General features: G+C 57.4%; 1 protein-coding gene across 2 annotated transcripts in view; it reads right to left on the bottom strand.

The window, feature by feature from the left end:
• ACTN4 (actinin alpha 4) overlaps positions 1-14,813 on the bottom strand; it is a 70,109-nt gene that overhangs the window by 19,385 nt on the left and 35,911 nt on the right. For both annotated transcript variants that reach the window (XM_057713259.1, XM_057713258.1), the window contains exons 2-7: positions 8,259-8,373; positions 7,999-8,118; positions 4,751-4,837; positions 3,702-3,789; positions 1,915-1,993; positions 613-694 (exon numbers count right to left, since the gene is read on the bottom strand). In XM_057713259.1, coding sequence (XP_057569242.1) covers positions 613-694; positions 1,915-1,993; positions 3,702-3,789; positions 4,751-4,837; positions 7,999-8,118; positions 8,259-8,373 — 571 coding nt within the window. The remainder of the gene's footprint in view (positions 1-612; positions 695-1,914; positions 1,994-3,701; positions 3,790-4,750; positions 4,838-7,998; positions 8,119-8,258; positions 8,374-14,813) is intronic.

Genomic DNA, 14,813 nt, shown 5'->3' with positions numbered 1-14,813 from the left:
TCCAGTGGACTTGGCCACACCCTTGGCCCCTCCATCCCCCATGGTCACGAGAAAGGCCAAGGCTGTGGGAAATGGATTAAAACGAGGCCACTTCCTCTCTCTGAGGATGGCCTCAAGGGGCTGCTAGATGGTCAACCCCAAGAGCTACCAGAGGCCAGAGGCATGGGTCCTGGCTGGGGGTGGTGCATGGCTGGGAAACAGAGCAAAGCCGGAAAAGGAAAAAAACACTCCACTTTGGTGGGTTCCAGACTCCAAGCCTGGGGCAGGCAAGGAAGGCAGAGGCCTTGCTTATTTGGAGTCAACCCTCGCGGCAACCTCCCTCACCCCTCTTGAGAGAGGGGTGGATCAGTCCGGAAGGGCTCTGGCAGGATGCCTGGGCCCAGGCCCGAAAGGCAGCCCCTGAGAGCTGATCCTCTCCAAGGACCCCTCCCCCACCATCCCCATCCCTGGCTGCTCAGGCTGCTCCTGTTCCAGCTCCCTGGGTGACACCACTGTCGCCGGCTCACGGGGACTCATTCAGGCATGCTGGTGGCTCTGCCAGCTCCCTGAGGTCACCACGAGACACGGCCACAAAACAGGGTGCCGACTGAACCAAAAAAGGGATGTACTTACCCTCTGCATCCAACATCTTGGGGATATCTAGGTATTTCTCAGCCACTTCAAAGGCATTGTTCAGGTTGGTGACGGGGTCGTCCTGGGGGAGGGAGGTGAGGGAAGGAGGAGAAACTCGATCAGGGGCAGGATGCAAAAGTGGAAGGGAGAGAGGGATCTTGGGAAGGGCTAGGACTAGAAAGGTTCCTTCAGGCAGTTCTCAGCCACCTGTGCTGCTGCAGTGATGGGGAGGGTGGGGGACGGGATGTGAACACACCTGGATAAAGTCATTTCCTACCCAAAGCAATGCCTCTGGACATCTTTGTGGGGCAAACTGTGGACCTTTTCTCCGGGGGGGGGGGAGGAAAAAAGTTTCTCCGGAAACAATGCAGGCGTGCTCTTTTCTTAGAATTTCCAGCCATCCCCAGACCCTAGATTGAGACCCCTGCCCTGAAACCTGGACACTGGTCCAGACCTGAGAGAGCACTGGGGGTGGGGGTGGGGGTAGGGAGCTAATGGGGAGCATCCTCGGTCTAACCTCCCCACAGCCCACAGGATGATAGCCCACTTCACCCTGACCCTCCCTCACGTGACTTCACTGCTTTCCAGCTGGAGCCCAGTTCCCTTACTCACTGTGAACTGAAGGCGCTAAGTGCAGGCCTGTGCCTCCCCCACCTAGGATGCCCGCGCTCTGGCCCTCAGCTGCCTCCCCTCCAGAGGTCCTGCCCCGCCAAGCCAGCTCAGGTGCGCCCTCCCTCCTCTGTAGCATCTGTCCCGCCCTAGCCCCTTCTCACCCCCACACAGCATGAGCACATGCACATGGCCCTATGCAGTTGGTCTGCTCCGGACACAATTGTCCTGCCTTCTCCACAAGGTTGGCAGCTCCTAGAGGGCAGGGCCTGGGTCTTACATGCTCTGTATAGGCGGAATACAATAGGACCCTGCATGGGAAAGGGCTGCTGGCAGTGATGGTTTAGAGTTCGTTACTCCTCCCCACTTGGGCAGAATGCGAATGCTTCCAGAATCCGGAGAGTTAAGGAAGGGGAGCTGAAAGGCATGGCCGGCCAGGCCCTACAATAACTCCAGGTAGCTGCAATGCCCAAGAAGGGAGAAAGGGACAGTCCCCGAGAGGAGTAAAGGAGACGAGAATCAGCCACCGAGCCTGGGGTCTGCTGACAGCTGGCACAAGGCCCGCCCAGTCTGCCCATCTGAGTATAGAGTCCAGATTTGGATGCCTGCAAGGACAGGCTTGGGGGCAGCAGCCCAGAGTTAGGGTCAGGCCAGGGAGTCTGAGGGCCACCAAGGGGAACATAAGATGCGTACCTTTCTCAGCTTGTCATACTCGATCAGCTCTGGTCTGTGCCGGTGGATCAGGGCGTTGAAGGCAAGACCGTCCTTCCAGCTGGGGATGGAAAGCCCAAGGTGATGAGGAGAGCCCCCCATCGTCATGGGAGGGCTGCTGGCCGTGGGCACTCACAAGAATGGTTAACTCCCACTCAGTGAGTGCGTGCCCGGCACTGTGGGGAGGTGGTGTGGCCGGCTGGCCGTGAGCCTGGCTGCTGGAGCCAGACCATCTTGGGGAAATCCCTGCCCTTCCACTCACTGTCAGTGTGACCTTGGGCAAGTCCCATAATCTCCTGCTACCTCAGTTTCCACATCTATAAAATGGGAATAATATAGCACCCACACTTCATCGGTAAAGATGAAATGAGTAAATATGTGAGGCTTAGGCCAATGCCTGACACATGACAGGCGCTTTATGACTGCTCGTTACCGCGGTGTCTGTGACCTGCTGAACGCTGTCTGCCCGCGGCCCCACTGAGCTGGATGGGCCACTGAAGGAGGCTGGGGCCTGTGCTGCGCGCCCTCTGCACCTTGGCTGATCCGACCTGTGGGCTGGCTAAATGCCAGGATGTGACTTGGCATGAGGGGCTCTGTTCAGAGGAAAGTGACAGCTGGTCACAGGCCACACTGTTCACATTTTCCTCCCTGAGATCCTCTAAGGGCTAGCTCTTTCGGGGGTCAAGCTTAATGACACCTCCTTAGAAAGACTCCCCTCCCCGCCCCAACTGTGGCACTCTTTCTGGTTACTTTCTACCACCTTATCCTACTTTGTCATCTTTCTACAGCCCTTCTCACTGCCTGAAATTACGTTGCTGTTTTCTTCACACCTCTGTCAACTACTGGCCTCTTTGCTGTGGTGTAACCTTCCAAGGGCGGGGACTTTATTTTGGTGCTGCTGTACTCCCACTTTTGGCATGGAGTAGGCACTCCATAGATATTTAGTGATCAAATAAATAAACGGATAAGAAGTGTACAGAGGACCAGCCAGCTGGTGGCAGGAAAAGGAAGGAGACACACAGTGGAGGTCAAGGGAGACACCAAATGCTATTAATGGCAGAGCACAATGGTCCCCAATGTCCAGTGCCAGGGCCCCAGGGAGCCCAAGGACACAGCAGGACCTCTGTGGCTCCCGTGAAGCCCCGTTCTTCATTCCTACGTGTGCCCTCTCCCTGGTGCATCCACCCCAGGAGGACTCCAGAGGCTCAGAGAGGTGAAGTCACCGAGTCACACCAGATCTGACCTCAGGGCCACCCCCAAAGCCTGCACTCCTAACCCCCAGGCCATGCCACGCTCCCGAATCTCATGTGGCACTCACCACGCTTGCCTTGTGGACACACTCATTTCCCGCTCTCATCTGAGGGCTGAGTCTTGTTCCTCTAGTGGACACAGAGCACATGTTCCCCAACACTAAATTCACTAGCAATTCTGAAGGATGACAGGTCCCTTTTGCGAGGTCAAAACAAAGCAAGAGCTTTGTTGTTGCTTCTGAGTTACCTTGCTTGGGAAAGAAGATTCTACAGGGCCTGCCCGAGTGCAGGGCCTTAATGCCTTCAGCCTGGGACGGCGAGGAGACTGCCGCCTCCCCCAGGGGAGGTAGGGACCTTTCCAGGGGCTCACAGGGGCCAGTGGCAGGGGCTCCTGAGAGCTGACACCTCACAGACCATGTCAAAACCACAGGAAAAGAGGGCGAGTGGGAGGACAGCATCTCAGGTCGCGGGAAGCAGCGTGGGAGTGATGTGGCCGGGGTGCTTTGGCCGGGTGCTCACCTGATGTGGAAGTTCTGCACGTTGACGTTCTTGTACGGGGCCGTCTTTCTCTGGCACCAGAGGAGGAGCCCCTCCTTGGCAGAGGTCTCTGCAAAACGCATGAGGATGGTGAGCACTGGCTCAAAACTAATCACTCAGAACCCAGTGCAGGTGGATCACACTTTCGGCTTCAGCATAAGAGTCAGACAGAACCTGGGGGAAAGGCCCTCGGATGGAGCGGCAGTGGCAGTGCCCCTTCCAGATGCGGGCGGGCTTTTGCTGACCCTAACCACAGGCAAGGCCCCGAGGAGCAGTCACTTGCCTGGGGTCACCCTGGCTGTGACAGGACAGCGTCAGGGCCTGAACCTGCACTATGTTTCTGACCCCAAAGCCTGTGCCTTTAACGGACAGGACACACCGCCAAACAAGCCCTCGATGTGGGCCTCGGCCTCTCCTGAACAAGGGCATGAGTGCCATGCCTGCCCACTCAGGGTCTCCAGATCTGGCCGCAGCTTCGAGGAAGCGGGGTGGGAGGGCCCCAGGTCCCTCCCTTCCCTGTGGACAGCTCTGACTGTCCTCAACAGGCTGGGAGTGCTACGAGGGCAGGGAACACATCTGTCCTGGTCATTGCTGTGGCCAGTCACCAGGAGCCCCTGCCACATGCTGGCCTGTGGCTTTCTCATCCTGTGGTAGCCTGGACCAACCCCAGGTCCATGGAGGCCAAAGTCTGAGTAGGAGGTCGAGTGGAAACGTACGTGCTGATGCCCAGGAGAACAAGGCCAGGCCGGACTCTATCACTGGTTTGCTCCTAGACTGTAAAATGGGGCCAAATCATGCCAGCTTGACAAGGGTGGTGTGAGGGTCCACCGAGATGGGGGGACCCCCTTCACCTGTAGCACCTCCACTGACCACTCCTGGGCACGCCAGGCCCTGGGAGTGATGCCCCAGGAAAGAGCCTTGAAGCGTGAAGACAAAAAGCCCGAAATCCTAAGTTCCCCCAGCCTGGGTGGAACCAGGGTGTGGAGAAAAGGCTGGGTTTTTTTGCCAGTCAGCAGGCCCTCGGCTCTCACCTTCCACAGAGATGTCCTGGATGGCGAACCTGAGGATGATGGTCCAGATCATTCCCAGGGTCATCTTCGCGTTGCCGTCCACAATCTCTGCACAAAGAGGGCAAGAGCGTTGTTAAAACCAGAGTGAGGCCCCCCGCAGCCCCTGGCCCTGTCTAGAGATGAACTCCAGCCATCTGACGGCGCTGCCGGGGCCTGTCCTCCGCCACCTTCACCGGGAGAAGATGTCCCCGCTAGACTCCAGGAGGCACTCTCCCCAAAGCCTCCTGCTGCTGGGCGCCTTCGGGCTTCTGCACACGTGTGGTTTCGGCCACGCAGGCCCCTTCCTCTCTGGGCAGCTCATTCCCTTGACCGAGCTCGATGGACTGTTGACCCCATCACACCTTTGTGGGCACGCCTCCCCACTAGCAGGTGCGTGTCGTGCTATTGTTTGTTGAGAGTCTGATCACTTCCTTCCAACCCCACCGCTGCCACCTTTGTCCAAGCCACCGTCGTCTCCCCCAGATCTTGACGCAATGCCTCCTCCACCCCCACCGCGATCCACCCCCCACAGCAGCCAGGGTGGTCGCTGGAACAGGTGCATCGGATTTGTGTCGGTCACCTGCTTAAAGACCCGCCGCCATGCCTAAAACAAAGCCTGTGTTCTGCGATCTGGCTTACAAGGCCTGCCCTGTGTGACCCGGCCCCTCCCTCCCTCCCCGGCCTTCTCCAGGTTCGTCCTCTCGGCAGGCCAGCTCTATCTTGCTTTAAGGATCTCACACTTTCTGTCCCCCAACAAAGTGCACCCCTCAACCCTTTTCTCAGATGGCTGGTCCTTCCCAGCCTGTAAGCCTCTGCTTATATGTCACCGCCCCAGAACGGCTTCCCCGACAGTCCCGGTGCTTCTCTCCCCAGCACCCTGCTCTTCCCCTCACCCACTGACATTTGCTGGTTTGTCTGCTTGTTCACTGTCTGCCTTCACGATCAGCCCTCCAACCCCAGCACCCGGACCCGGCCTTTGAGAAAGACATGGTGCTGCAGGAAAGGGGGGGTGGCGGGGGGGGATACAGACAAAGTCCAGCTGATAAGTGCATACTTTCTTAACTAATTGAAAACCAACCACTCTCCCAAACTTCTGGGAGTGAGAGAGAAGGCTTTGGACCACATGTTCTTCAGCTTCAGCAACACAGAGAAAAAGCACTTCTGTAACACTAAGGCACCATGTCGTCTGCTGCTGGGTGAGGGAAGTGCGTGCAAGCGGCCTCACCCTGGGGGCCATGGGCCTGACGTGCCTTTGGCAGTCCTCTCAGGCCTGCTGCCCCTGTGCCTCTCACACACTGGATGCGGGAGAGAGGGTGGGGAGAATGGAGGGACACTTCAAGAGACCTTGCTCACCAGCCTCGGAAACAGAAAACTCTAGGTGGGCTTGACTTGAAAAGGAGGTAGGATGGCCCCCCAAGAGGATGGGGCCCAGCCTTCCCTGAGGACACGCTTGCCAGGAAAGAGTGGGGACTCTTTTGGCCACTGGAGAGGCTCCCCACAGCGAAGCCACAGGCTGACGGCCGAGGGCAGCTCTCGGCTTGAGGGTGGCGAGAGGGGAAATATGCGTAGCCAGCTGCCCAGAGGCAGGGGAAGGACACGATGTCTGTCCGGCCCTTGCCCAGGGCTAAGAACCCCACACCCGGAAACGAGGCAGAGCTTTCCCAGTGTGGGGCGAGGGCGGTGATTTGTTCAGGAAGTCGAAGCTGTGTTCCTCCCGAGTGCCAGGCACCCCAGAGCCGGGGATGGGCACAAAGCTGGGGAGGAGGCCACAGCGCCCATACTCAGCCAGTGCCACGAGCAAGCTGGTCATGGAGGGCTCAGAGAGTCCCTGTGAGGGGAGGAAGACGGCCGCTCTCATGACACATCCACCAGTTGCTTCTCGGACCTGCAGCTGTGCCTCCGACTCCCAACCCCTCTCACAGCCCCCACAAGGAAGCCATGTTCTTGCAACTGCCTAGACGGTGTGGAGAGACAGGGAGTCGAGGTCAGGCGGGGGCCGGGGTGCTCAGGTATCCCAAAGCCCCCGGCACAGCTCCCGTCGACTGCCCTCCGGAGGCCCGATGGCCACCGAGATTGGGAGTGCAGCAGGTTGGGCATGAACGGAGAACATCTTTAGACTGAGTTTTTCTCCAGATGAAAACTGATGACTGCCACGGTTCTCTCCTCTTACCCCTTCTGTATTTACAGGCTAGCGTTTGAGCAAAATAAATGCAGCTGTGAGAAGCAGAGGCTGGAGGGGGGCCAGGAGGAAAGATCCACGCAAGGACAGAAAATCTCAGGGCCTGATTGAATTTGGGGTTTAATTTTTTTGTTTTTTTTTTTTAAACAAACACCAAGCACCTCGACCGTGGCATACGAGGCTGGGCACCCCTCCCCAGAGAGGTCCCGGGCAGGGGCAGAGCCCTGGAACGCAGGATGCGCACTTTGGACTGGAGTCTTGGCCAAATTCTCAGAGCCCTGTCATTAGCGGCAATTAAGTTTTCTTTGTTTTTCTAAAAGCTAGGACAACATGGATGTCGGGGTGTAGGAAACCCCGCTCTGACTAATGAGCAGAACTGTGAGCCCAGGCTGACAGGGAGCTTCTGGGCTCTGTCAGGCCTCTCCTGGTCTCCAACGGCGCCTGTGAGACAAGAGCCTGCTGCTGGAGGGAGGGTAGCCGTTGCTCTAGCGAGGGCCTGGACACAAGGGTCACAGTCCCGGGTACCTGGCACGGGGCCCAGAAGATCCTGGGTATCCCGTTAAGAGGCCACACTCTCCCAAGCTGTGCAGCCAGCAAAGTCTGCTCACTGACCTGTGGACTTACACTCCCTGCCCCAGAGCCCTGACACCAGCCCTCGAGTTCCCTTCCCTCCCCTGAGCCCCTCCTGCCTGCAGACACCAGGCAGGGCCTAAGGGCAAAGGTGCTGCTGGCTCAGAGAGATGCCGTGTCACATGTCAGTCTGTGTCCCTCAGGCCCAGCACCAGGAGGGGCGAGTGAGGGTGTCCAGGGTCTGAGTCAAAGCCATTCCTCCCTCTGCACCCCTCATCACCACATGAGCCAGATTCCCTGGTCTTGAACTGGATTATTCTTGGGGGCAAGGGAGGGGGGTTTGTGGGCCCAACGTCACATCAAGGACAGTCACTGTGGTTGCTGCTGGATGTATCTGGGCTTTAAGCACCCCCAAGTGCTCTCTCTGCCACCAACACAACTTCTGTTCCCAAGGCAGAGGTCAGGCCCCACCTGAGCTCACCTTCCGCCCCAATGGAGACCAGCTTGACTCCTTTGCTGGCGATGAAATCCAGGGCCTTGTTCACATTGTTGATTTTGTGTACTCTCATCTTGCCCCGCTCTGGCTTAGGTAACCGCTCCCCTGAGGGCCAAACACCGAGAAAGAGAGGGAGAGAGGGGAACGTTAGGGTCCCCGCTGCTCCCCAGAACGGGCCAATGCCCGAGCAGCAACGGGATGGCTGGGCGGGCAGCATCCCGGGGCACCAGTGGGAGGGGCCTCACCTGAGATGACCTCCAGGAGGAGCATGAGCTTGAGCCCGTCTCGGAAGTCCTCATCGATGTTCTCGATCTGCGTGCCGGCCTTCCGCAAGTGGGAGTTGCACCAGGCTGTGAAGGTCTGGGGAGGCAGAACAAAGCACAGCCTGCAGGGTCAGCGTGGCTGTAGTGGCTCTCCGGCAAACAGGCGGGGCCGCAGCCCTGAGCGCGACCGCATGGCCACCACGGGCCCTCACTTGTGGCCAGGCCCTGGACCCCACCCTTCACCTACACTGTTTCTGATCTGTACAGCAACCCAGGCAGGTGCATCTGAGGAAACTGAGGCTCAGGGTAGTTACCAGACCACCGCTTGGTCACCTGGGGGGACGAGTGGCAGAGAGTGGACCAGGACCCACTGTGGCCAGCCTTGGAGCAAGTGCTGACCCTACCACATCCTGAGTGAGCCCAGCACACGCCTCAGACAAAGGTGCTGACTGAGCCAGGCCCCGAGCGCAGAAACAAGAGGCAGGGGTCCAGGTCCCACGGACTCGTTCTCGTGGACAGAGACACCAGCCCTCCATCCCCCTGGGTGGGCAGAGCAGACCACGGGTCCCCGCAGCCCTGGCTCCCTTCTGCCCACCCCTCCCCTCAGGTAGGGGCAGCAATTTCCCCATCACTGGCACAGAGATGACTTGGGACAGAAAAGCAATTGTAAAATAAGCCTCCTGTAAATTCGGGGTTTGCTTGAGTCCGTCTCTCTTCGAGCTGTGGGCAACACCTCCCCTCAAAGGGTAGGAGCACAGATCCTCCGAGCCCTGTGACGCCCCTACACACGTTTTTCCCTAGAGGCCAGACACCCTCTATTCCTTGGGGAACACCCCACGCCCCACCCTTCCAAATCTTAAGATCCAGTGTATCTCAGAGGGGGCTGGAAGGCAGGTGGGAGGCAGGCACCCATCCCCAACAGAGTAAGGCAACCACATCTGAGGAGGAAGAGTTGGAGGATCACAGGGCACACAGGCGCTGGAAGGTGAAGGGGCCTTTCCAGCTGGAGAGGCCCGTAGACAAGAAGCCAAATCCTGAACCAGAGCACAGAACACCCGAGCACGGCCTCCAGGCGGTAACCAGCACTCAGCCCCCTGCTGGCTGGGGCAGTTATCAGACTTCAGCGCCAGGGATGTGTGTCACATCAGTTAAGGTGGACGTGCCCAGACGCCTTCTGGGGAGACCGGCCCACGCAGCAGGATCTGGGAAAAACCCCATGCCTGTTTCTCACGGGAGCCCCCCCGCCCTGCCCCCATCAATCTGCAGGCCCAGCGTGGATGTGGGCCGACAGCCAGGAATGAGCAAGAGCCCGTGTGCACCCGGGCACCAGCAGAGGCCTGGTGGGGGGCGAGGGGCTTCCAAGGAGCCTCTGGCCAAGCACCTTGTGTTTCGACAACTGTCACCAGTCCTGCTCAGTCAGAGACTCAACACAAGGCCCCTCCCAGACAAAGAAGCTGCCTAATTAATACGCTGCACCATGGGTACAAGGTTTCCTCCCAAACCCGAAGGGCGGGGGAGGGCTGCGGGCAGGCAGGGCACCCCACCTGCCTCCTGCTAACACGAAGAAGAGCTCCTCCACCTCGGAGACAGACACCCGCGTGAGGCTGTCTCCTCAGCTACAGGCGCCTCTGCCGCACTGCAGCCTCACCTCTGCCTGCACCTACCCATCCCTCAAAATCAGTCCCAAGTGCAGCTCCTCTGGACGCCTCCACTGCCGTGCTTGCCCCAACCCGATTCTGACTCGGATGCCCCTTCCTTGTGTAGATCTGTCATAGCACTGTTCTCCCAGCTTCTGCCTCCCCAAACCTGAGCTACTCTGGGCTCTGGCCAGGAGCAGGTTTTCAGTAAGGCAGCGGCCTTCCCCACCTCACCTCCCACGCTCCGTCCCCTATGCAGCTCTGAATGCAGATAAGCCAGGGGCAGACTGCTGGTCACACCACTCACGTGGGCCGGTCACCCAACCTTCCTAACGTCCACTTTCCCATCTGCAACGTGGCCATGAAGACACTGCCTGGGTCACGGTCAGCGTGAGGGTTCAAGGCAGCAATGCCTGCAGAGCACACGCAGGTGCTCTTCCAGCGTGCCTTCTCTGTCCCCTGCCCGTCCCCGCCCCCACACACAGCCCTCGGCATCTCTCAGACAGCATTCTCCAGTCATTTTGGGTCCTAACTGGATGTTACGTGCATGTGTGCGTGCTCCCAGGGGGTAGGAATTAGGTCTCACATCACCCATGCGTTCAGAATGCCCGAAGCACAGAGGCCTCGGTGGTGGGCAGAGGGCAGGTGCGGAGCTCAGCCGCCCCGTAAAGCAGAGGGTGGCAGCAGCAGCCAGGCTGGGGCAGGAAGTGGCAGCAGATGCCAAGGCCTCTGCTGTTACACGTGCCTGAACGATGCCGTGGGGCAGCAAAGTGGCCCATCACATCCCACGGCCGAGGATGCAAGAGGGTAGTTCCCAGAGGGCAAGCCCCCTGGTGCTGCGGTGCTGCTGGGCCGACATCTGCACACCTGGGCCGCGGGTAGGGCCAGGCACATGTCAAAATGGCACCCCTCACCGCCTCGGCCTGACAGGGTTGCACCTGGGGTAACCCTTCAGGGTCTGAATGCCAGCCCCTTGGCTTACTCCTGTGCTTCCAACCAAGTGACTTAGCCTACTTACACCTCAGCTTCCTTGTCTGTAGGACGGACTTCTCAGAATCTACCTCCTGGGACTTCCCTGGTGCCGCAGTGGTTAAGAAACTGCCTACCAATGCAGGGGACACAGGTTCGATCCCTGGGCGGGGAAGATCCCACATGCAGCAAAGCAACTAAGCCTGTGCTCCACAACTACTGAGCCTGCGCTCTAGAGCCTGCAAGCCACAACTACTGAAGCCCATGTGCCTAGAGCCTGTGCTCCATAACAAGAGAAGCCACCACAACGAGAAGCCCAAGAACCACAATGAAGCGTATCCCCCACTCACCACAACTACAGAAAGCCCGTGTGCAGCAACAAAGACCCAACACACCCAATAAAAATAAATCAGTTTATTTAAAAAAAAAAAAAAAGAATCTACCTCCTGTATTTGCTATAGGATTAAACAGGGGAAAATGCTTTAAAACATCTGGAAAGCTTGGCATAAAGTGCCAAGCACTCGCCCACATGTGAACACATCCACATCGGCTGCTTCCCACTCCATCCCCAGGGGAAGGGTGGGATCCCATCTTTCTGCAGTGGCCCTTACCCCACCACCACAGTTTGGAGTGGAAACGAGATTGCAGGAGACCTCTCACTCCAACCTGTGGCGGCTCTGAAGGAACTTCGCCTCATTGGGTTCTGTCCGCAGATCACGGCACCACCTCCCCTGCAAACACGCGTCCCATCACCAACACTTCTGCTCACCTTCTCTGGGCAAGAAATGAGAGCTCTAGCTTGGGGCTCACACAGACCTGATTCTAATCTTGCTTCGGCCACTGAGGCACCTGCCGGCGGGGTAACCTCGGGCAAACAATAACCCTCAGGTTCGTTGGTGAAATGGAGATAATAATCTCCCCTCTTAAATGAAGACTAAACAAAACGATGCAAGTAAATCACTTATGACTGTGCCTGGCACAGATTAAGTATTCAGTGTTATACAAATGTCAAGGAAAGCATTATTTTTAAATAAATGTGAACTCCGCTCTGTACTTCTGTCTCCCTGGCTGGAAGCAGGCAGAGGCCCAAGCAGAATACAGAGCAGGTGCTTGGGGAGAATATCCACTGGCCTGGCCTCAGCGGTAAGGAACAGCTCCATCCTACACCTGACACGTGATGGGAACTCCACCGACGGGCCTCCCATCCTCACTCCATGGCCTGTGTGGCCCTGTTTTCTCCTCCTGGAAGATGAGGAGCATCTACTGACACCAAAGGCTCATGGAGCCCTGGGCTCGGGGCAAGGGGAGCAGCAGTCACGAGGCCCTCCTCGGGAACGAGCCCACCACGCGCAGCCACTGCTCCACGCAGCATGACTAGTAAGGAGGAGCTGGAGTTCCAGCGGGACATGAAAAATTCATAGCTGCTTCTACTTGGTTACAAAAATAACATTCTGCTTATTCACTCCCTCTCCCTACCCGGTTTAGACTGAGATGTGTGGGGTGGGTAGTGTGGAGGGTGGTTTCTATAGATGGAGGCCTCGTGGGCCCATGTACCCCCTCCACTATGCAAATGTGTCAGAGCACGAGCTACGGAGCCCGACTGCCTGAGTGTGGCAGGCCCCATCGGCTGCTCCACAATGTCCAGGCCACCGCAGGGCGGGACACATCCTCTCTGGCGAGAAGCATTTGCTGCGTACCGAGCCAGGGCCAGGCCGGGCGCTGAATCCACGGCAGTGAGCAGAAGCAGACCTAGCTGCACTCTAAGCAGTTCCCAGTCTGACGAGGGAGAGGATCCATCTCATTAACCAAGCAATTACTCAACTACAGAAGAGACACCCTTGGGAAAAGTAGTAACAGTAACAAACACAGCAGACACTGCTAGAAGCTAACTATGTCCTGAGCACTGTTCTAGGCACTTCATCACATGTTAACGTCTCTCATGCGCACAGCTGCCTTGTGAGGTAGTTGCTATTTCTGCCCCATTTTACAGATGAGGAAACCGAGGGTCTGACAGGTGACGTGACTTTCCCACAGGTAGTCACGCACCTGGAAAGTTACAGTGCTAGATTTAAAGCCAGGTACTCTGACTCCAGCAGCCACACTCTGACGTGTCATCCTGCACTTGCCCTCCTCCCTCCCACCCTCAGAGAGGGAGCTAAAGGTAGTGTGTAGGATGCTGGGGAACAGCTCCTGATCTAGTGGCCAGGCAGACAAGGAGAAGTTCCCCTACGGAGAATGAAAAAGACAAAAATAAGGGAGACTTTCCAGATAACGGGAACAGCATGTGCCAAGGCCCTGTGGCAGTGAGAACAGAGCCCAGCTGGAGAGAGGAAGCAAAGGAGTGAGGGAGAGCAGCCTGTGTTATGAGGCTGGCAGGGCCACCCTCATAAGGCTGCTGCTGTGCAGGGATTGAGCCAAGGGGGGCAAGGGTCAATGTGTGATGACCAGGGGAAAAAAAGAGGGTAAAGACCCTCTAAGAGAAACTTGGCAGGAGGAGGAAGGCAGAGGGGCCGGATGGAGATGCCAACAGTCGTAACCAAGCAAGACAAACTCAAGGTTTCGATTTCGTTTGGGAGGGTCTGGAGCCACTGGCCCTCTGTGGGAGAAGGGAAAGGCAAAAAGCATCTCGAGCTCATCTGGGTTTTACTGTCAAGGTCATTTTCCAGGGGGCAGCACTGATTCTGAGTGGTGGCTGTGTCCCCAGTGCCTCACTTAAGAGATGCTTGAAGCAATCACCAGGCTGACAAATCCTGACTTGGAGCCCCAATTAGGCACTGGGCATGGGAGGAAGCAAAACACAGAACTTACATTCTGATGGTGGTGGGTGGGGGGTGTGCAGTAACTGCTAATTGCTAGTTCTTACCATTTACACACAGCAACTCTTTAAAACCTCTGACCCCATGGTCATGTGAGATATTATCATCTCCATTTTACAGATGAGGAAACTGAGGCAGGAAGAGGTTAAGTGACTTGCCCAAGGTCACACAGCTATTAACACAAACATGGGCCCGCAACTCATTCCTCTGAGTGGAATGCTACCTACCGGCCTCGCAAAGCAGAGCCTGCAGAAGCAAGTCAAGAAAGGACCCGGCCCCGCTTCAGTCCCCAAGCTGGAGCTGAGCTCACAAAGCGAGGGAGGCAGGCAGAGCTGTTTCCCCAAAGGCCTGCCTGCTTCTTGAAGGGTGGCCTGAGCCCAGGCAAACAATACCCGTGCTGGCTGTGCTGCTCCAGGCCTGGCCCTGCCACCCTGTGAAGGGAGCTTGCACCCAGCCCTTGACATATCTAGGGAGGAAGGAAGGATGTGGACTCCTCTGCCTTTGAGAACATAAGTGAAAAAAACCACAGAGAATAGCCTTCAGAACTTGCCTCTGCACACTAGCAGCCTGTTAAAGATTTTTCTCTGGTTGTTAAAATAGCACAGGGTTTGGGGGGGGGGGGGGGGGGAGGAGGGGTGGAAGAAGAGAGGACGAGCTTGTTGGTTCGTTTGGGATCCAGTCACCACTCCCTGTGGCAAGGCCCGTGCGCTGGGGAAGGCAAGCCTCAGAGCACCCCCGCCCCAAGCTGTTTCTGCTTTGTCACTGTGTGTTGGGGGAGGGGGAGAAAGCCTAGCATCGCTGGTCATAAAGTCCTTCCTGTGTCACAGGGACCCCTCCCAGTTGCCAGGATGTGGGGGGTGGCTGGGTGAATGAATGATGGATATTGTTTGGGAGGTGACCTAAGCGGCCAGGAATGTGGCAGCAGTGGGCTTTAATGAGCCATTCATCGATGACTCTCATCCCCAACCCAAAGAGGTAAACCCTCTTGACTCTGGGGCAGTCACCAAGTACGAAACAAACATTTGAAAGACAGGGGGCGACCCAGTGGTGTTCCAGCAGGCAGAGCGATGGCAAGGGCAAGAAGGAAGGCTCCTGGTGGGAGGCGGCTAAGCCAG

This window comes from Hippopotamus amphibius, chromosome 16 (genome assembly GCF_030028045.1).
Source record: "Hippopotamus amphibius kiboko isolate mHipAmp2 chromosome 16, mHipAmp2.hap2, whole genome shotgun sequence".
Lineage (NCBI taxonomy): Eukaryota > Metazoa > Chordata > Mammalia > Artiodactyla > Hippopotamidae > Hippopotamus > Hippopotamus amphibius.
This window is presented reverse-complemented; position numbering and strand designations above follow the sequence as displayed.